This window comes from Acinonyx jubatus, chromosome E2 (assembly GCF_027475565.1).
Source record: "Acinonyx jubatus isolate Ajub_Pintada_27869175 chromosome E2, VMU_Ajub_asm_v1.0, whole genome shotgun sequence".
In the NCBI taxonomy this organism is placed as follows: domain Eukaryota; kingdom Metazoa; phylum Chordata; class Mammalia; order Carnivora; family Felidae; genus Acinonyx; species Acinonyx jubatus.
This window is the reverse complement of record NC_069396.1, coordinates 44,912,389-44,934,595: the sequence shown is the minus strand read 5'-3', so window position 1 is coordinate 44,934,595 and position 22,207 is coordinate 44,912,389. Positions and strand designations below refer to the sequence as shown.

Below are 22,207 nucleotides of genomic sequence, written 5' to 3'. Positions count from 1 at the left end.
TCTGGCAAACAGTTCCATCACGCGCCACTCCCACGGCCGCAGGGAACCACCCGCACCTGCACAGCCCTGCCGGCATCCTCCTCCAGCACGCAGGCACGGGGTCCGCAGGCCCCTACTCCCAACCAGCACAAAGGGTCCAGGGCTCAGAGCGCGAGGCCTCCCGAGGACTCACCAAGGAGCCCGCGGATACAGGCCCAATCCCACAACTCAATGCCGCCCAAGTGGCACAACCCCTGCGGGCTGAGTCGGAGGCTCCTGTAAGGTCAGCGTCGGCTGTGACTGAGGGCAGCACGAGCCTCGGTCCGTTAGACGCCGGACAACACTTCCCAGAGGCCCCCGCGGCTCACGGGGGTGGGGGCGGGCCGGCTTTCTTGTTGGCGAGTAGCGGTAATTAGCGTACCGCTGCGTTTAAGGGCGCCAAGATCTGCCCTGGAGGCTCAGCAGTTTTGCTGCAGCTGCTTCACTTGAGCCCGGCACTCCTCTAGGAGCCTGGAAGTGCAACTTGGTGTTGAAAAGAATCTGAAAAGGTTAGCAACTTTTCGGCCGAGGACTACATTTCCCAGAGGCCTTCACGGCCAAGTCTATTTTCTGCGCAAAGCGCCTACCTTCTTACGGTTGGCTGGGTCGCCGGTTTCCCGGTGTTACGGTGCCTAATACGAGAAGGAAGCTCCGCTCAGTGGGTTTAGTTCCGTCTTGTCCGGGCCCCACACGGACTTCAGCAGGGTGAAGACTGGGAAAAGTCAGGGGCCCGTGGCGGGACGAGATGGACCAGCTTGACCCTCAAGTTCCTGGCAGGCAGAAGAGGGGAGTGGTGTTGTGTCACCGTGTGTGGCAGATTTGGGCCGTGGAACTGGTGGTAGGGCGTCTATGGAGTCCAGAGACTCTCAGGTCCAGTGACTGAGGGTCGTGAGAATTTGCGACCATTTGTTTGACAATGGTGGCGTTGTATGTTCTTGTGACCGTTTGATTCTGACCCTGCAGTTTTTTCAGATACTGTGTGCTTTTGTCAATTCTTTGTGTGTTTCTGCTTTTCGGACTCGAGCCTGTTACAATATTGAAACTTACAAGGTTCCGTTTATAAACCACAGTCACCAAGATATTAAATGGGAGGAATTTTAAACGTTTGTGAATCCATGTAACCGAAACACCCATGCTTTTTTATTCTGTTACTCCACTACTGCCCTAAAGATTTTTCCTTTTTGTTCAGCATTTCATATGGGTCAGGCTCTGACTTGAGAAGAAATAAAAAACCATTGACAATGAAAGTTGAAGACTCTGCAGTAATTTTGCAGAAGACACTAAAATGGAGAAAATGCCTCTGAAAACACTAGCCCAATGCTTTTCTGCTATGATAGGCTGGCAATGAGAACAAAATGCTGCAGACTACAGCATGCTAAATATCGGGAACTTGTAGTTGTTGGAGATTATCAGAGAGGCTACTGACTCATAAGCTTACCATGAAGCTATATAAAGCCCGTAGGACTATGGTCCCTCTAGGATGTCTTCCTTTCACTAGATGATATCGGGCGCTGTTTCAGAGAGTGTGAATTCGTCTGGGAAGGGACAAGAAACTCCAAACACTACATAAAAGGAACGTGCCCTCCAAATGAGTTTTGTTTGTATTTTGTCTTTACCAATAGTAAATTTTTTCCTGTCTGCTGTAAGAATTATTTTTGCTTATCATTTTGTTAAGAGATGATAAAAGAACACAATTGGGTGTTCTATGTCCATCCAGCTTCCTGATTTTTTATACTTGGAGATTTGTCTAGATCTCCTTTTATTTCTGTTAACTTTGCCTTATATATTTTGAAGCTCTCTTATTGGATGGTATACATTTTGAGTTGTTTGAATTGTAATAATTTCCTGTTGGATCAGTCCTGTTGGAGTTTACTCTTTATAATAATGGCTTTTTTAAAAATTCTTGGTCTATTTTGATATTACTATAGTTTCACCATCCTTCTTTTGGTTAGTGCATGGTTTATCTCTATCCTTTTGTTTTTAACCTGTTTTATTTTTAAAGCATGTCTGTTATTAAACAGCATTATTTTAAGATCAATAATGACAGTCTTAATCTTTAATTTGACATATTTAGTGAATTACATTTAATGTAGTTGGATTTTGGTCTACCACCTTAGAATATATTTTCTTTTTTGGCCTAGCTTTTAATATTAATTTTTTATTTTGAGATAATTCTAGATTTGCATAATTCAAAGATCCTGTGTGCCCTTTATCCAGTTTCCTCCAATGGTAAGTAACATCTTCCAAAATTATATATAGTGTCACAACCTGGATATTTACATTGATACAGTGAAGGCTTAGAATATTTACATCATCACAAAGATGGTTCATGTGTTCTTTTGTAGCCACACCCACTTCCTTCCTGCCCACAGCCCCCTGTTTAAGGCCCCACAACCCTAATCTGTTCTCCCATCTCTGTAATTTTACCTTTCAAGAATATTATATAAATGGAATGATATAATGTGTAATTTAGGCATTGGCTTTTTCATGCAGCATAATTCCCTGGAGATTCCTAAATGTTTTTACATGTGTAAGTCATTCATTTTTATTACCGAGTGGTAGTCCATGTGGATATACCACACGTTTAGTCAATCACTCACTGAAGAACATGAGTTGTTTCCAACTTTTGGCTGTTATAACTAAAGCTGCTGTACACATTCATGTACAGTTTTTTGTGTGAACATAAATTTTCATTTCTTTTGGGTAAACACGTAGGAAGGATTTTAGAAGGAATTTGTCAATGTATACCAAAAGCACAAATGAAAAAAAAAAAACTATCTGGGATTTTGATTGAGATTGTGTTGAAAATACAGATCAATCAGGGGAGAAGTGCCATCTTTCAAATGGTGAATCGCATGACCCATGAACATAGTATATATCTCCATTTATTTAGATCTTCATTCATGTCTCTCAGCAATATTTTGTAGTTTTTGACATAAAAGTAATGAAATCTTTTGTCAGACTTACCCCTAAGTATTTCAGTTTTTGATACTATTTTAAATGGAATTTTAAAAAATTTCACTTTCCAACTGTTCCTTGCCAATTTCTGATTGTACCTTGTATTTCATATAAAAACACAATTGATTTTTGTACCTTGATCTTGGAGCCTATTAATTTGCTAACGTCGCTTAGTGTTTCTACTAGAATTTTGGAGGTTCCATTGGATTTTCTACATTAAATGATTATGTCACCTGTGAAAAAAGACATTGGTACCTTTTCCTATCTGTTGTGAATTGTGACACCCATTTATTTTCCAGTATGCAGGTACCACCCACAAAATTTGGGTGGGGTGTTGAGACTCTTGATGCCATACACACACCAAGAGGGTATGAAAAGTTTTATTACTCACATAATGAAGCTTCCTAGGAAAAGCAGGACAGGCTTCCCAAGAAAGTCTGCAAATGGTTTGCAAGAGGAAGGAAAGGAAACTGGCAGGGAGGGTTGTTTTTTTTTTTAATACTTATTTATTTTCTTGAGAGAGAGAGAGAGAGCAGGGGAGGGGCAGAGAGACAAGGGGACCAGGGACCTGAAGCAGGCTCTGTGTTTACTGGATTAAGGTTGGTATGATATACTTGGTTTTCCTTTTAATATTTGTAGAATCTGTAGAGATGTCACTTCTCTCATTCCTGATATGGGTAGTTTATGTTATTTCCCTTTACTTCCTCATCAGTCTGGCTAGTTTTATCATATTTATTAATCTCAAAGAACCACTTTTTGGTTCCATTGATTTATTTGTCAGTTTTCTATTTCACTAATTTCTGCTCTGATCTTCATCATTTCCTTTGTTTTACTTACATTGTGTTTTATTTGCTCTTCTTTTTCTAGTATGTCAAAATGGAAAAGTCATTGATTTGAGACTTTGATTTCTTCTTTGGTAATATACTATTTGTTTCTATAAATTTCTCCCTGAATACTGCTTCAGTGGTCTTCCATGATTTTTATATAGTTTTCATTTTCTTTTGGTTCAAAATACTTTCTAATTTCCTTTTTGATTTCTTCTTCAACCCATGGGTTATTTTGAAATGTATATGTTTCTGGGGTGCCTTGGTGGCTCAGTTGGTTAAGCGTCTGAATTCTGACTTTGGCTCAGGTCATGATCTTGTGGCTCTTGAGTTTGAGCCCCACATGGGGCTGTCTGCTGCCAGTCAGTACAGAGCCTGCTTTGGTTCTTCTTTCCCCCCTCTCTCTGCCCCCCCCCCTGCTTGCATGCTCTCAAAAATAAACATTAAAAATATTTTAATGTATATGTTTCCAAATATTAGAGAATTACCCACATATTTTTCAGTTACTGATTTCTAATTCAGTTTCATTGTGGAAAGAGGCTTGTTTTCTGGTCCAGTATATGTTCTACCTTTGTAAATGCTCCAGGTACACTTGAAAAAAATGAGTACTTTTTTTGCTATTTTTGGTTTTGCTCTGTAAATATCAATTAGCTCAATGACAGTGTTTTCCAAATCTTCTGTGTTTTAGCTTATTCACTGAGAATGGTATTGGAATCTCTGACTTACCACTGTGGATTTTCTCTTTCTTAGTTTTATCAGTTGTTGTTTCATGTATTTTGAAACTATTGTTAGGTGTATTAAACATTTACAATTGTTATTTCCTCTTGATGAGCTGACCACTGTATTATTATGAAATTAACTTTATCCCTATTGTTTGCTCTGAAATCTTCTTTGTAGATATCAATACACCTACTCCAGTTTTCTTTTTTTTAATAGCTTTATTGAGATATAACTCACATGTCATACAATCCACCCATTTAAAGTATACACTTCCATTTGTGGTATGTTACATTATTAAATTTTTATATGACCATAAAATGTATAACACAAAATTTGTCATTTTAAGAATTTTTCTTATGTGTACAATTCAGTGGCATTAAGTATATTCACAGTGTTGTACAATCACCAATACTATCTATTTCCAAAATTGTTATCAACTTATTTTTTTTTTTTAACATTCATTTTTGAAAGGCAGAGAGAGACAGAGCGTGAATGGGGGAGGGGAAGACAGAGGGAGACACAGAAACAGAAGCAGGCTCCAGGCTCCAGGCTGCAGGCTCCGAGCTATCAGCACAGAGCCCGATGTGGGGCTCCAACTCACGGACCATGAGATCATGACCTGAGCCGAAGCCAGCCACTTAACTGACTAAGCCACCCAGGCGCCCCCAAAATTGTTATCAACTTAAATGAAGGCTCTGTAGTCACTAAACACACTAGGCAATCAACTCTCAATTCCTCCCTCCCCACATCCCCTGGTAACCTCTTATTTTCTTTCTCTATGAATTTGTCTAATCCAAATATTTCATATAAGCAGAATACAATATTTGTCCTTTGTGTAGGTTCAGTTCACTTTGCATAATTTTTTCAAGATTCATCCATGTAGTACCATATTATCAGAACTTTATTCCTTTTTATGGCTGAATAACATTCCATTGCATATATATACTACATTTTGTTCGTCAATTTATCTGTTGATGGACATGGGTTGTTTCCACCTAGTGGCTATTTTGAATAATGCTATAATGAACATTAGAATACAAGTATCTGTTCAAGTTCTTGCTGTCACTGCCTTTGGGAGTGGAATTGCTGGGTCATATGGTAAACTATGCTAAGCTTTTGAAGAATTGCCAAACTTTTTTCTTTAAATTTTTTTTTAATATTTATTCATTTTTGAGAGACAAAGAGCGCAAGTGGAAGAAGGGCAGAGAGTGAGAGGGAGACACAGGCTCTGAGCTGTCAGCACAGAGCCAGACACGGGGCTCCAACCCACAAACTGTGAGATCATGACCTGAGCCCAAATCAAGAGTTGGACGTTTAACTCACTGAGCCACCCAGGCACCCCTGTTTTTCATTTTGGTGAAGTCTGATATATCTCTTTTTTTCTTTGGTTGCTTGTGCTTTTGGTGTCGCATCTAAGAATCCATTGCCAAATCCAAGGTCATTCCAGCTTTCTCTACACAGCATTAGCATGGTGTATCTTTTTCCATCCTTGTACCTTTAACCTGTTGGTGGAGTTAAATTCAGTTTCTCATAGGCAGTATATGGTTGAGTCTTGCTTTTTTATCCCCTATGATACTCTGTTGCCTCTTAATTGGATTTTCAGATAAATTATATTTAATCTGATTATTGATACAAACCTTCCATCTTGCAATTTGTTTCCCATCTGTTTTTTGTTCCTTTCTCTATCTGAGTTCTTTTGGATTGAGTGATTTATGATAATTTATGATTCCATTCTATCTCCCTTGTTGGATTATTAGCTATAACTTTTTGTTTTATTAGTTTAGTAGTTGCTATAGGACTTAGAGTATACATCTTTCACTTATAGTGTTTGTTCAAGTGATATTACTTCACACAGAACGGAGGAAACTTCCAATAGTTTATTTCCATTTATTTCTCTTGGTCTTTGTGCAATTGTTGTCATATGATTTACATTCACATCCTAAACTACATTGTTTATATTTTTGTTTAAACAATAATTTATCTTTGGACAAGATTTAAATAATATAAAAAAAAGTCTTACATATTTACCCAGTAGTTATTATCTCTGATGCTCTTCATTCCTTGTGTAGATCCAGATTTTTATTTATTTAAAAAAATTTTTTTTAAATGTGCATTTATTTTTGAGAGAGAGACAGAGTGTGAGCGGGAGAGGGACACAGAGAGAGACAGACAGAATCCGAAGCAGGATCCAGACTCCCAGGTATCAGCACAGAGCCTAAGGTGGGGCTCGAACCCCTGAGCTGCAAGATCATGACCTGAGCCAAAGTCTGATGCTTAACCAACTGAGCCATCCAGGTGCCCCCAGATTTTTGTTTTTAAATGTTTATTTATTTTTGAGAGCGAGTGAGTACAAGTGGGGGAAGGGCAGAAAGAGAGGGGGACAGAGGACCCGAGGCAGGCTCGACGCTGGCAGCAGAGAGCCCGATGCGGGGCTTGAACTCATAAACCGTGAGATCATGACCTGAGCCAAAGTCGGATGCTTAACCAACTGAACCACCCAGGCGTCCCTGGATCCAGATTTCTATTTGTTACTCAATTATACATGTAGGGACCCATGGGTAACTCAGTTAAGCATCCAACTCTTGGTTTCAGCTCAGGTCATGGTTTCACGGTTCTTGGTTTCACAGTTAGGGGCTCATGGTTTCATGGTTCTGCACTGGTAGCATGGAGTCTGCTTGGGATTCTCTCTCTCTCTCCCTCTCTCTCTGCCCCTCCCTGCCCTCTCTATCAAAATAAGTAAACATTAAAACAAAATTACACATGTATTAAGCCTCTTGAGGTTACCCTTCTACTCACTTTCTATTTGCTATTTTTATCTTTATTTTTGTATTAATATATTTTTTTTACATTTATGTTTTAGAGACAGAGACAGAGCATGAGCAGGGTTGGGGCAGAGAGAGAAGGAGACACAGAATCTGAAGCAGGCTTCGGGCTCTGAGCAAGCTGTCAGCACAGAGCCTGATGCTGGGCTTGAACCCACACCCATGAGATCATGACCTGAGCCAAAGTCAGATGCTCAACTGACTGAGCCACCCAGGAGCCCCTCTATTTGCTATTTTTAAAAGTTTATTTTGTTTATGTCTATCCCAGCACCTCCAAGAGCATCTGGCACCCACTAGGTGCTTTCTAATTTGATACCACAAGGAAAAATTCCACACACCATCCACATCCACTAGTATAATCCTCAGGATCTGTCCATACACACTATTATATCACACTTCTACTCCACTTTACACCAGGCAGTCCCTTTCTATTCTAGCACATTCTCACACACAACACAATCTCACACATGGTCACAGAAAAACAGCATGCCCGCCCCAACACCTAGGGTTTTACACGGACACACAATGACAGAATCAGAGGGTCGTGGCACCACTCACAAAATTAGCCAGGTTACAGAACTTGTTCAAATTTAAACACCATTCTAAGGGAGTATAGAGTCAGATTAAAGTGGTCAGAGTGGTGTGATCAGGGAAGGCATTTTTGGAGATGTGACATCTGTATCTGAATGGACAGAATAAGAGAACTTGGAAGACACCCGGTAGAAGAGCCATTTTAGGAAGGGAGGACACATTCACACCCATCATCACCAAATCACAAATACAAGAACGGTATGCAAGGGTGACACTTTATACCCCGACCCCTTCCCTCCGATCTTCGAGGTAACCATTTCCGAAGCTGAAACGCTCTAGGGAAGTCGGGACCTGCGCACTCTACTCCCTGCCCTCCCTGTCCCACACACTTTTTCGGGTACCCCAGCACAACTGTAGGTGCTCGCCCCTCACTCCTTTTGTGTGGGCGCGCGCTCCCGAACCGCACCCCCTGCGGCTGCTCCGCGACTCTAAGTTCTGCGCCTGGTTGCTAAGAGAGGTGGACGGAGCACTTGTGTCTGCGCACTTCAATCGTAGGCCATCTAGTTGACACTCTACCCCGTTCCCGTGGCGGACCCAGGCTCCGAAGTGAGATCTGGGCTCCCACTGTAGGGCCAGGAAGAAGTCAGCGTGGGAGGACCCAGGGCAGAGGGGCGGTGTTACGAATCCCCCAGCGGAGACGCGCCAGTGTAGTCGGACTCTGCAGCGCCGCTTTTTCTGGTCCGGACTACATTTCCCAGTGGCCCCTGCGATTACTGGGCCGGCGGCCCCTTTGTGTCCTCCGGAGGCCCAGTAGCTTCTTTCCGGGCCCGCGGGGGTGGGTTCCATCAGACTCTTAGGGCAGGAGGTGGGCCGGGGTAGAGATTGCCTGAGCATTCAGGGCGGAGACGGGATCTTCCCGCAGTTACTCCTGCAGGTAGGGAATGGGCTGAGGAATGGCTTGTGGGTCACCCGGTCGTCGGTTTCCGGGCCCTCGGCGTGACTCTAGGTGCGAGATCGTGGTTGGTTGTCATACAGTGTGAGACTGTCATCCGATGTGCCTGTGCACGTCGTATCTGTGACTGTGGGTGCGAGTGAGTCGATAGTTGATGCTACAGAGTGAGACTGTGGGGGGGGGGGGGTGGAGGGTATTGTGTCCCTCGTTCGTTCCAGTACCCTCGGCCTCTTTGTGACTGGGTTGTGAGTGTGAACGTCGGTTGCGATACTCTACTGTTTGAGACTTCAAGCTTTGGGAGAGCGTGACGGTCGTGGCCGCTGACTGTTCTGTGTCAGCAGACGGTGGTTGGCGCTATAGTTTTTAAGAATGAGTATGTGGGGGGACTGATTCAGACTATGAAGCCAGCCAGGTGATGCCGGTGTGCCACCAAGTTTCAGAACCACTGGTCTATTGGAGAGGAGAGAGAGTGTGGAGTCAAGAAGACCTTTATTTGATCTTGGTACAGTTAGTCATTAGTTGTGTGCCTTTATGTAAATGATTACATTCCTCAGAGTCTTTATTTGTAAAAATCGAGAAAATCTGTTAAAATAATAAGGAAGTGATTTAGGCATGGGTTAACTTGTATGCAAACAAATTTCTAGGTCTCCAGTATGCTTTCTTTCTATTGGAAGGAAGGGTGTAACAGAGGAAAGAGAAGCCGAAAAATTCTAGGCTGGTGATTCCGGATGCTATAGGGAAACGCTACCTTTTCTTGTTCTTTTCCCCATCTCAGTCATCCAAGGACACTGCCATTTCCCAAGAGAAGAGCCAAGAAGAGGAAAGAATGGCTGTTGGACTTCTTAAAGCCATGTACCAGGTGAGTTGGTGTTTTCTATTTCCTGAATGATTTTCCTGCTCTTCAGATGTCAAAGCAGACATTAACTTTGCTTATGCTGACACTTTACTGGGTAACTAATCTCATGTCACTTATTAAACTCTCCAGCAGTTGATTCCCACCTCATTCAGGATACATGCTGAAGTCCTTGCCTTGGCCTGCAAGACCATACATAATCTGGTCCCTGACTATCCTTCTGACCTCATTTTGTCACTCTGCAACTCACCTACTCAGTTCTAGCCACACTAGCTAGCTTCCTTGTAGTGAACGGAGTACATTCTTTTTTTTTTTTTTTTTTTTTTTGCTGAGTACGTTCTTAACTCATGACCTTGGCACTTGCTGTTTCCTCTGCCTGGAATGCTGTTCCCCAAGATACAGACCAACTTCTTCATTAGTCTCTGTCCAAACATTCATTCACTCAACATTTTTTTATTAAGCACCTATTAAGCAAAAGGTCTTAGTCTTTGGTCCTCTATCTTCTTTTCTCTATCTACACTCACTCCTTTGGAGATCTCAGTCTGTTTTATGGCTTTAAATGCCATCTATATGCTGACAACCACCAAATTATATACAGCCCAGTCCTCTCTCCTGAAATCCAGACTTCTATATCCAACCAACTAGACTTAGTATCTTCACTTGGTTATATAGTAGATATGTCAAACTCAAACGTCTCAAACTTGGTGAAACAAGCCACTGTAAGTTTGCGGGCATAGAAGTGACATATCTAACTCATTTAATAAAATCATTCTGGCTACTATTGAGAATTAACCGAATGGAACAAGGATAGAAACAGGGAAACCAATTAGGAAACTCTCACATACTTCCTTATCTCAGATGCTCAACTTAAAAGTCTTCCAATCGTGAAGTTCTGTTTGTTCTATGTTCAAAATGTATCCAGAGGTTGACGACTTTTACTACCACTGCTGCTTCCATTCTGGTCTGAACTGTCATCTCCTACCTAGATTACTGCTATAGTCTTCTAACTTTTCTGTCTGCTTCCACCCTTCTTTTAGTCTATTCTCAACAAAGCAGTCAAAGTGATTCTGTTACACATGTTCCATTATGTGATTCTTGCAGGAATAGAAATAATGGAAAATATAGACAACTCTTTCAAATAATTTAGCTGTAAGGATGTAAGAGAGATGGGTGGTATCTGAAGGATAAACTGGTCAACAAGGTTTTTAATTTGAACTGTAATTTTTAATGTTTATTTGAGAGAGAGAGAGTGTACATGTGCAAGTGAGTTGGGGAGGGGTTAAGAGAGAGGAGAGAGAGAATCCCAAATGGACTTCATGTTCAGCATGGAGTGCAGTGTGGGCTTTATCCCATGACCATGGGATCACGACCTGAGCTAAAACCAAGAGTTGGTTACTCAACCAATTGAGCCACCCAGGTGCCCCAACAACAAGGTTTTTTTAAGATGGGTTTATATCTGTATGCTGATGTTCAAGATTCAGTAGAAAGGGAAATTTGAAGATGAAGAGAAGCAAAGAGGGAGTGATGGAACACTGCTTGAGTAGGTGAGAGGAGCTGAGGTCTAGTGGACAAGTGGAAGGGTTGGCCTTTATTAGGAGAGTGGCTGTTCATATAGAGTAGTAATAGGAGCAAGTTAGAGTATGTAGGACAGATGCAGAAATATGTGTAGATGTTGTAGGAATTTCTGGAAATTCTCTTTGAATGGCTTTCGGTTTTTCTAGTGAAACAGCAAGATCACTAGTAAGGATGAGGAAGGAGATATTGAAGACTTGAGGAGAGAGGAACACATATGTAATGGTCATTTAGGAGAGTGGGAAATGAATGGACTAGAGAAATGTATCATATAGGTAGCATTTTGGTCCACTTGATGTTAGTGTCATGAATTTAAAGTGAGACCAGATAGCATGATTGGTGTGACTTTCTCCAGCAAAGTTCAGCTGTTCAGGGTACAGAAGTAGAGTATTCTGAGAGATGGCTGTGGTTTAACCAGGTGACTAAGGGCAGGGAAACTGACGGTATATCCATAACAAATGGTTGTGGTAGGAAGTGAAGGGAATGTGGGGTTGAGAAACATTGAAAATGCGGTAAGTAGAACGTGATTTGTAGGTTCTAGTGGGGTCAGAGAATTTTCCTAATTGGGGTACTAGAGGGCAAAAGTTGGAATATAGGAGGAAGAAGTCAGAGTAGGAAAGTTGAGATTATGGAGGGTTTGCTACTTATTGGTAATGACAAAGTCTGGGGCATGGCAATAGAAGTGAATGACTATACAAGTGTGGAAGACAAGACTACTGGAGGAGAGAAGCGACACAGCTGAGAGCCCTGGATGTTGGGAGGATTATTTATATAGATATTGAAATGACCAAAGATTATATATGATAGGAGTAGTGCTGGAGAGAGTGACAGTGAGTCAGGTGCTGAGGTGTTAAAGGAATGACAGACTATTGGTATCTACCAGGAATTGGTAGGTAACTAAAACAGGGATGATAGAGTCTGATTTCATGAATGTTTAAAACTAGGTGGCTTTTAGGTAGGTGGGAGGGGTAATGGTCTAGAAACAAATTTAAGGAGCAAAGAGGTCTCCGGGTGCTGTGGTACAAGGAGTGTGGGAGATAAAACAGTCACCACATGACAGGGCTTCAGGGGAAGTAGTAGGTCCTCTCAGGTGGGAGCCATGTTTCTATGAAGGCAAAAAGGTGAAGGGAACTGTTGACTTTCTTCATACTGGCTTGATTATAATTATGAATGGATTTTGAAACCACACGTATTTGGTTAGAGGTTAAATTTATTTATTTTCATTTATTTATTTTTTTAAATTGCAGTGTAGTTAACTTCCAGTGCTTAGTTTCAGGTGTACAATATAGTGATCCAACAGTTCCGCACATTACTCAGTGCTCATCAAGACAAGTGCACTCCTAATCCCCTTCATCTATTTCACCTACCTCCCACACCTTTCCCCTGGTAACCATCTTTTTGTTTTCTATATTTAAGAATCTGTTTTTCCTTAAGAGACTCTTAAATACAGAGAACAAACTGAGGGTTGCTGGAGGGGTGTTGGGTGGAGGGACAGGCTAAATGGGTGATGGGCATTAAGGAAGGCATTTGTTGGGATGAGCACTGAGTGTTATATGTAGGTGATAAATCACTGAATTTTACTCCTGAAATCATTATTATACTATATGTTAACTAACTTGGATTAAAATAAAACAAAATAAAATAAAATGTTTTCTGGTTTGTCTTTTTCCCTTTGTTCATTTGCTTTGTTTCTTAAATTTCACATATGAGTGAAATCATATGGTATTTGTCTTTCTCTGACTGGCTTATTTTGCTTAGTATTATACTCTCTAGATCAATCATGTTGCTGCAAATGGCAAGATTTCATTCCATTTTATGGCTGAATAATATTCCATTGTATATATAGAGGTCAAATATTTTAAGAGATCATTTGTTAGAGGTCAAATATTTGAAAGTAATACTTTAAGCTCATTATATTGACATTGTCATTATTTTCATTAAATTTCATCAAAAGAATCATTGAGGGGTACCTCCTGGGTATCTCAGTTGGTTGAGCATCTATTAATTTCGGCTCAGGTCATGATCCCAGGGTTGTGGGATCGAGCTGTGTTGGGCTCCACGCTGACTGTGGAGCCTGCTTAAGTTTCTCTCCCTCTCTCTCTCTCTCTCCCTCTCCCCACCTCCCTCCCTCCCTCTCTCTCCCACCTCTCTCCAAAATAAAAAAATAATAAAAAACAGAATCCTTGAAAACATGTATGTCATATATTAAAAATAGTTATACATTTATTATATATATTTATATAAGGTTAAGGAAAATGTTTTTGGAAGCATATATGTAACATATGAGGGATGTTATTGTTGGTAGAGCAGAGATGAAGAAACTCACAATCTACTTCATATAATTAAATAAGAAAAAACTTATTGAGTGTTGTAAAATACTTCAATAATTTTTATTCTGTAGAGACAGTTTAACTATGACAAAATTTTATCAAATGCCCAATAAATATTTTCTTGCCTTGACAGATTCCCCTCTTTTAATTTTGTAATATATAGTTACCTATATATAAATGTATGCATACATGCACACAAACACATATGTTAGTTTTCATCAGCAGGTGGTCACATTATAGACATCTAGAAATCCAGAATCCAGCTTAATCACAGCATAGCCCAAGTTTTTAAGAACTTTGCCCAGGCCCTGTAGGTAGAACCAGTATTATAAGCAGAACACCCATTTCTTTGCACAAAATTTTAAGTACTCTGGATTAAAGTATTTGAATTAAAATTTTTCTTTAATTTTATTTTTTTAATTTATATCCAAATTAGTTAGCATATAGTGCAACAGTGATTTCAGGAGTAGATTCCTTAATGCCCCTGACCCATTTAATCCATCCCCCCTCCCACAACCCCTCCAATAACCCTCTGTTTGTTCTCCATATTTAAGAGTCTCTTATGTTTTGTCCCCCTCCCTGTTTTTATATAATTTTTGCTTCCCTTCCATTATGTTCATCTGTTTTGTATCTTAAAGTCTTTATATGAGTGAAGTCATATGATATTTGTCTTTCTCTGACTGTCTAATTTCACTTAGCATAATACCCTCTAGTCCCATCCACATAGTTGCAAATGGCAAGATTTCATTCTTTTTGATTGCCGAGTAATACTCCATTGTATATATATACCACATCTTTATCCATTCATCCATCAATGAACATTTGGCCTCTTTCCATATTTTGGCTATTGTCGTTAGTGCTACTATAAACATTGGGGTGCATGTGCCCCTTTGAAACAGCATACCTGTATCCCTTGGATAAATACCTAGTAGAGCAATTGTAGGGTAGTTCTATTTTTAATTTTTTGAGGAACCTCCATACTGTTTTCCAGAGTGGCTGCACCAGCTTGCATTCCCACCAGCAATGCAAAAGAGATCCTCTTTCTCCACATCCTCGCCAAGATCTGTTGTTGCCTGAGTTGTTAATGTTAGCCATTCTGACAGGTGTGAGGTGGTATCCCATTGTGGTTTTGTTCTGTATTTCCCTGATGATGAGTGATGTTGAGCATTTTTTCATGTGTTGGTTGGCCATCTGGATGTCTTCTTTGGAGAAGTGCCTATTCATGTCTTCTGCCCATTTCTTCACTGGATTATTTGTTTTTTGGATGTTGAGTTTGATAAGTTCTTTATAGATTTTGGGTACTAACCCTTTATCTGATATGTCGTTTGCAAATATCTTCTCCCATTCTATTGGTTGCCTTTTAGTTTTGCTGATTGTTTCCTTTGATAAAAAAAAATTTTTTTTTTAATGTTTATGTATTTTTGAGAGAGGGACAGAGTGTGAGCAGGGGAGGGGCAGAGAGAGAGGGAGACACAGAATCCGAAGCAAGCTCCAGGCTCTGAGCTGTCAGCACAGAACCCAATGCAGGGCTCAAACTCATGAACCGTGAGATCATGACCTGAGCCGAAGTCAGACACCTAACTGACTGAGCCACCCAGGCACCCCAAAGTATTTGAATTTTAATGGAACTGGTGATTTTCTCTGCTTGGTCTAGCACAATTTTCAGAGATATAGCAAGCACTTTCTGGTCTCATTTTTGATCCTTTCATAGTTTCTTCAACTTTTCAAACCATTCTTTCATTAATTCAATTTATCCAGCAAATATTTGAATGCCTCATGTGTGCCAAATACTCTTCTATAACTAGGGATATAGCAGTGAGCAAAGCAAAAATGTACTCTACCCTTATGGACTTCACATGTCAGTGGAGGTTGGGGCAGACAATAACAAAATAATTAAGTGCCATGGAGAACAATAAAGGAGGGCTAGGAAATGGGGAACAGGGGTAAGAGTTTGCTATTTTTATACAGAACGATCTGAGAAGTACAAAAGGCCTGAGGGGGAACATGCTTGACATATAGTTGAGGATGTAATATAAAGGAGAGCCCAGTATGCTTGGAGCAGAACAAATAAAGTGAGTATGTTAACAGATGAACTTATTTCACTTCATTTTTTGATTTCATTTCAGGAGTTGGTGACCTTCAGAGATGTGGCTGTAGACTTCTCCAGAGAAGAGTGGGATTGTCTAAATTCTTCTCAAAGGCATCTGTACAGTAATGTGATGTTGGAGAATTATAGGATCTTGGTGTCCCTAGGTAAGAATATTTCTTCCAAAATTGAGTTTCTACTCATAAGGCCCTCTTTGCTACCACCATTATGAATCTTTGGATAGCATCCTCAGTGCTTGGCAGAATATCTGTTGCTGTGCCAAAGTAATGGTTTAATATTTGTGGAGTTGCCAGTGGATGGGTCTATTATTAATCTGTGTTGGAAGCTTTAGCTTTCCTGTACTTTGAACACATGTCTTTACACATTTGTCTCCAACTTACTGTAAGCTCCCTCTTCCCCGTTAATCAAAGGATTGGTTATGAGTTCTGGGATATCACAGCATGACCAAATTGTTTCTTTTCATATATGCAGGACTTTGCTTTTCTAAGCCAAGTGTGATATTATTATTGGAACAAGGGAAAGAGCCCTGGATGGTGACGAGAGAGCTGGCCAAAGGCTTGTGCTCAGGTGAGTGAAGAGGAAATAGAAATAGGCAGGCAAAAACCTCTGCAGATGACAGCTCTGCTGGACATAGAGGTGTCACCCCTTCACTCTTCTTTGGTGGCGTGTTCTTAGATGTTCTAGGTTTTACTAGACACTGGGACCTTTTAGAGCATTCTCACAAATTTGTTTTTCTTCCTTTTAATGTTTATTTATTTTGAGAGGGACAGAGAGAACAAGACCCGGGGTGGGGGGGGTGCGCAGTGGGCAGAGAGAGGGAGAGAGAATCCCAACTGGCTCCACCCTGTCAGCGCAGAGCCTGACACAGGGCTTGATCTCACAAACTGTGAGATCATGGCCTGAGCCAAAATCAAGAGTTGATGTTTAACCAACTGAGCCAGGCACCCCCCGAATTTGTTATTCTTAACTATCTCTCTAATACTTTGCTCTCTCCTTTCTAAGAACTCTTCCAGTCTTCAAAAAATCTTTTCCTAACCTGATAAGCTTTTGAACTTTACAGACACCTGTAACTCAAGTGCCATGTTCAGATCTTGACACTTACAGGCAGTAAAATTTTGGGCAAGTTACTTAACCTTTCTATAAAATAGGATAATTCTTTTAAAGTACTTGAAGAGTTCCTGTCTCATACTGTGAACTCAAAGGCTGTTACTTGCTATTGCTGTAGTAGTAGTGAATCTCCAAATGCCTCATTTTTCTCTCAGTGGCAGTTCATTCATTGTTTATCAACATTTATTGAATTAAAAATTTTTTTTACTGTTTATTTTGAGGGGGGGGAGGGGCAGAGAGAGATGGAAACACAGAATCTGAAGCAGCCTCCAGGCTGTGAACTATCAGCACAGAGCCTGACACAGGGCTGGAACTCACAGACCGTGAGATCATGACCTGAGCTGAAGTCAGATGCTTAACCGACCGAGTCATCCAGGTGCTCCAACATTTACTGAATTTTTAAACAAAGTACATGCAAGATGTTAGAGCGCTACATATTTGTATAAGTAATCAAACAATTGATAGACTAGTAGCAGAGATACAGTATTAACTATAAATAGCATATTTGAAAAGAAAGCTGGTATAAGGACGATCAGACAAAAAGGTGAGAGGCCAAGGAACCTGGGTAACTGAGAAGATGATGGTCTCTAACAAAAACACAGGTCAGGAACACCTGGGTGGCTCATTTGGTTAAGCATCCATCTTTGGCTCAGGTCATAATCTCACAGCCAGGGAGTTCAAGCCCCACCTTGGGCTCTGTGCTGACAGCTCAGAACCTGGAGCCTGCTTCGGATTCTGTCTCTCTCTCTCTGCCCCAACCCCACTTGTGCTCTGTCTCTGACTCTCAAAAAATAAAAAATAGAAATAGAAATAAAAACAAATTAAAAACAACAACAACAAAAACACAGGTCAGAAGCTAGAAACCATTTCAGAGAGAAGAGACTAAAGAGTTTAGGGTTGTGGCATAGGAAGGATTTTTAGGGGCACCTGGGTGGCTCAGTCTGTTAAGCTTCCAACTATTGGTTTTGGCTGGGGTCATGATCTCTTGGTTTTGTGGGTTTGAGCCCCACATCAGGCTCTGTGCTAGCAGTGAGGAACCTGCTTAGGATTCTCTCCCTCTCTCTCTCTCTGTCCCTCCCCTGCTCACACTGTCTCCGTCTCTCTTAAATTAAATAAATAAAAACTAAAAAAAAAAGGAAGGATTTTTAGATAGACATAGGAAGCATTAAGGTAAAATGGAGGACTAAAGTTCAAAAGAAAATTAGGGACATTGTAAACATCTCTTGTCACTACCACTCCCCAACTCACCACCCCGCCCCCGCTACCTCTCTCCAATCTTTTATGTCCTTGTTCAGTTTTTTAAGAAAAATATTTGATGTGGAACTGTAGTTTCAAGGAATATATGGTTAAATTTTATTTATTAATTATTATTAAATAAATCACACACAGGAATGTATATTAATATATGTATATAGCTTAAATATTAATAGAACAAAAACCCAGGTACATACTTCTTAGCTTAAGAAATAGAAAATTGTTGGGGCACCTGACTGGCTCAGTAAAAAAAAAATAAAATCTTAAAAAAAAAAAAGAAATAGAAAATTGTCAATGTTATTATAGACTCATGAGGGCCCCTGCCTAATGGTATACTATTCTCCACCTATGATCCATCCCCAACCCTCACTGGAGAAACCATTTTTCTACAATTTTGTTATCTTTTCTTGCATTTTCTTTCTTTTTCTTTTCTTCTTTTTTTTTTTTTGAAAGAGAGAGAGAGATTGAGACAGAGCATGGGAGAGGGGCAGAGGGAGAGCGAGAGAGAGAATTTTAAGCAGGCTCCATGCCCAGCTTGAGCACTATTCAGGGCTTGATTTCACAACTGTGAGATCATGACTTGAGTCGAAATCAAGAATTGGACACTTAACTGACTAAGCCACCCAGGCGCCCCATTCTTGCCTTTTCTTTAGTATACCATATACTCCTAAACAAAATATTATATTTTTGTGTTTTCAACTTTTTACATGTGGAAATACATTATGCATGTAATTCTGACTTTTTTTAAACTCAAAATTATATTCCTGAGATTTATCTGTGTTAATTTTAGTAGCTACGGTTTCCTGAATTTTTGTCTGCTCAAATGTAATGTATTCCACCATGTAAACCATAATTTATCCATTGAAGGTCATTTGAGTTGTTTTCATTTTGTGCTATTATAAATGTTAACTGCTGTGAACCTTATACGTGACTATTGGTGTACAAATGCTGGAGTTTGTATAGAGAACATAGCCAGGAATTTACTAAATAATGCTATTTACTTTCCAAAGTGCTTGTATTAATTTACATTTCTCATAGTTGTGTGTGAGAGTACTCACTGCTCTATACTCAAAACTGACCAATTAAAAATTTTTTTGCCAATTTGATGCGTGTGAAATATTATCTGCTATACTTGCCATCTGAATTTCTTTGATTACAAAATAAATTGGGCATCTTTTGGATTTGGATTTCCACTTTTGTGAGGTGCCTGCTCAAGTCTTTTGCTCATTTTGGGGAAGGTTGTCTTTTATATATATGCTTGTAGTTTATATTTTTGATTTTGGTATTTTGTTTTAAGTAAACTTTGTATTCTAAAATCATATAGATATTCTCAAATTGTCTTCTAAAGATTTTCCTTTCATATTTAGGGCTTGAATCAATTGAAATTGATTTTTGAGATTGAAGTAAGAATTTAATTTCTGTGCCTTAGTGGAAAACCAAATGTCCTAGAGTTATTGAAGAAATGAGCTCTCTTTGATCATTGTTCAGAATGTTACATGACTTGAGTCAAAATCAAGAATCAAATGCTTAACTGACTAAGCATCTTAATGTATCGGATTATAGTATATTTATGGGTCTGATTTTGAGCTCTATTCCATTTCATTGATCTCTGTTTCTTTATGCCAGTACCACACTTTCTTAATTAAAATACTTTATTATAAGATGGGATATCTGGAGCACCTGCATGGCTCAGTCAGCTAAGCGTCTGACTCTTGATTTCAGCTCAAGTGGTGATCTTACAATTCATGGGATGGAGCCCCATGTCTGGCTCTATGCTGAGCATGGAGTCTGCTTGGGATTCTCTCTCTCTCTCTCTCTCTCTCTCTCTCTCTCTCTCTCTCTCTCTCTGTCCCTCCCCTACTCATGTACACTCTCCCTCTCTCTCAAAATAAATAAATAAACATTAAAAAAAAAAAAAGAACAGGCTATCTGTTAAGGCAAGTCCCCTACACCTTGTTTTATGTTCTTCAGAATTTCTTCTTTGCCCATTGGCCATCTGAATAGTTTAGAGCCAACTTGTCAATTTCCACCAGAAAACAACAAAAAAAGTGATTGGCTTTTGATTGAAATTTTACTTATACTCTATATCAGTTTTGTAAATTTTTCTATTTGTAAATTTTTTATTCTGTAGTTTATCTCTCCATTTATTTAGGTTTTAAATTTTCCTTTGGTATGTTTTATAATTTTCTTCATAAAGGCCATGCATATCTTCCGTTAGAATAATTCCTAGGCATCTTAGTTTTGTTACTATGTTAAAATATTATATATATATTTTTATTGTTGCTCATGTTTTAAAATGAACTTAACTTTTATACATTGACCTTATATCCAGCAATGCTGCCAAGCTTTCTCATTAATGCTAACAGTTTTTAGATTTCTTTGGATTTTTTTCTATGGGCAGGCTATCTGTGAATCATTTTAAATTCTTATACCTTTAATTTCTTTTTCCTATTGCCCTATCTTAGATCTCCAGTACAGTATGAACTAAAGTAGTGATAGCAGGCATTCTTTTTTTAAAGGTTTTATTTTAATTCTAGTTAGTTAACATATCATGTTGTATTAGTTTCAGGTGTACAGTATAATGATTCAAAAATTTCATACATCACCCGGTGCTCATCACAAGTGCACTGTTTAATCCCCATCACCTATTTAACCCATCCTCCAACCCCCCCTTACCCCCAGTAACCATCAGTTCTCTGTATTTAAGTCTATTTCTTGGTTTGTCTCTTTTTCTCTCTTTTTTCCTCTTTGCTTGGTTTCTTAAATTCCACATGAATGAATTATATGGTATTTGTCTTTGTCTGACTTATTCCACTTAGCATAAGACTATCTAACTCTATCCATGTCATTGCAAATGGTAAGATTTCATTCTTTTTTATGACTGAATAATATTCCATTGTATATATATACCACATTGTCTTTATCCATTTCATCAATCAATGAACATTTGGGCTGCTTCCATAATTTGGTTATTGTGAATAATGCTGCTGTAAACATAGGGGTGCATGTATCCTTTTGAATTAGTGTTTTTGTATTCTTGGTAAACACCCAGTAATGCAATTGCTGGACCATAAAGTAGTTCTATATTTAACTTTTTGAGGAAGCTCCATACTGTTTTCCACAGTAGCTGCAACAGTGTGCATTCCCAACAGTGCATGAGGTATCCTTTTTCTCCACATCTTTGCCAACACCTGTTGTTTCTTGTACTGTTGATTTTAGCCATCCTGACAGGTGTAAGAAGTGATATCTCATTGTAGTTTCCATTGCATTTCCCTGATCATGAGTGATGATGAGCATCTTTTTATGTGTCTCTTGGCCACCTGTATATGTTCTTTGGAGAAATGTCTGTTTATGTCTTCTGCCCATTTTTTAAATGGATTATTTGGGGGTTGGCTATTGAGTTGTATAAGTCCTTTATATATAATTTTAGATAGTAACCCTTTATCAGATATGTTATTTGCAAATATTTTTGTGTATGGTGTAATAAAGTGGTCCAGTTTCATTCTTTTGCATGTTGCTGTCCAGTTTTCCCAACACCATTTTTTGAGGTGACTATCTTTTCCATTGGATATGCTTTCCTATTGTGTTGAAGATTAGATAACCATATAATTATTGGTTTATTTCTGGGTTTTCTATTCTATTCTGTTGATCTATATGTCTATTTTTGTGCCAGTACCATACTGTTTTTTTTTTAAAGATTTTATTTTTAAGTAATCTCTACACCACATGTGGAGCTCAAACTCACAACCCCAAGATCAAGAGTCAGTTGGCTCCACCAACTGAGCCAGCCAGGCACCCCTGGCACCATATACTGTTTTTATTATTACAGCTTTGTAATGTAACTTAAGTCTGGAATTATGATGCCTTCAGCTCTGCTTTGCTTTTTCAAAGTTGCTTTTGCTATTTGGGGTCTTTTCTGGTTCCATATACAAATTTTAGGATTATCTGCTCTTCTTCTGTGAAAAATGTTGTTGGTATTTTGCTACGGATTTTACCTCTTTGCCTAGGTTTATTCCAATGTATCTTACTGGTTTTGGTACAGTTGTAATTGGATTGTTTTCTTAATTTCTCTTTCTGCTGCTTCATAATTGGTGTATGAAATGCAACAGATTTTTGTACATTGATTTTGTATTCTGCAACTTTACTGAATTCATGTATC

General features: G+C 39.4%; 2 protein-coding genes across 5 annotated transcripts in view; one reads left to right on the top strand and one right to left on the bottom strand.

The window, feature by feature from the left end:
- LOC106980266 (zinc finger protein 585A) overlaps positions 1-311 on the bottom strand; it is a 404,538-nt gene extending 404,227 nt beyond the window's left edge. The window contains exon 1 of the mRNA XM_053210183.1: positions 173-311. The gene's annotated coding sequence lies outside the window, so the exon portion shown is untranslated. The remainder of the gene's footprint in view (positions 1-172) is intronic.
- Positions 312-389: 78 nt separating this feature from the next.
- Positions 390-22,207, top strand: part of ZNF570 (zinc finger protein 570) — a 37,616-nt gene continuing 15,798 nt past the window's right edge. For 2 of the 4 annotated variants that reach the window (XM_027044750.2, XM_053210231.1), the window contains exons 1-5: positions 390-527; positions 2,187-2,247; positions 9,601-9,684; positions 15,707-15,833; positions 16,159-16,254. In XM_027044750.2, the coding sequence (XP_026900551.1) occupies positions 2,245-2,247; positions 9,601-9,684; positions 15,707-15,833; positions 16,159-16,254 (310 nt within the window). In that variant the 5' untranslated portion in view covers positions 390-527; positions 2,187-2,244. Of the gene's footprint in view, positions 528-2,186; positions 2,248-8,670; positions 8,880-9,600; positions 9,685-15,706; positions 15,834-16,158; positions 16,255-22,207 lie in introns of those variants that run through there. The other 2 variants (XM_053210232.1, XM_053210233.1) reach the window with 2 other exon arrangements.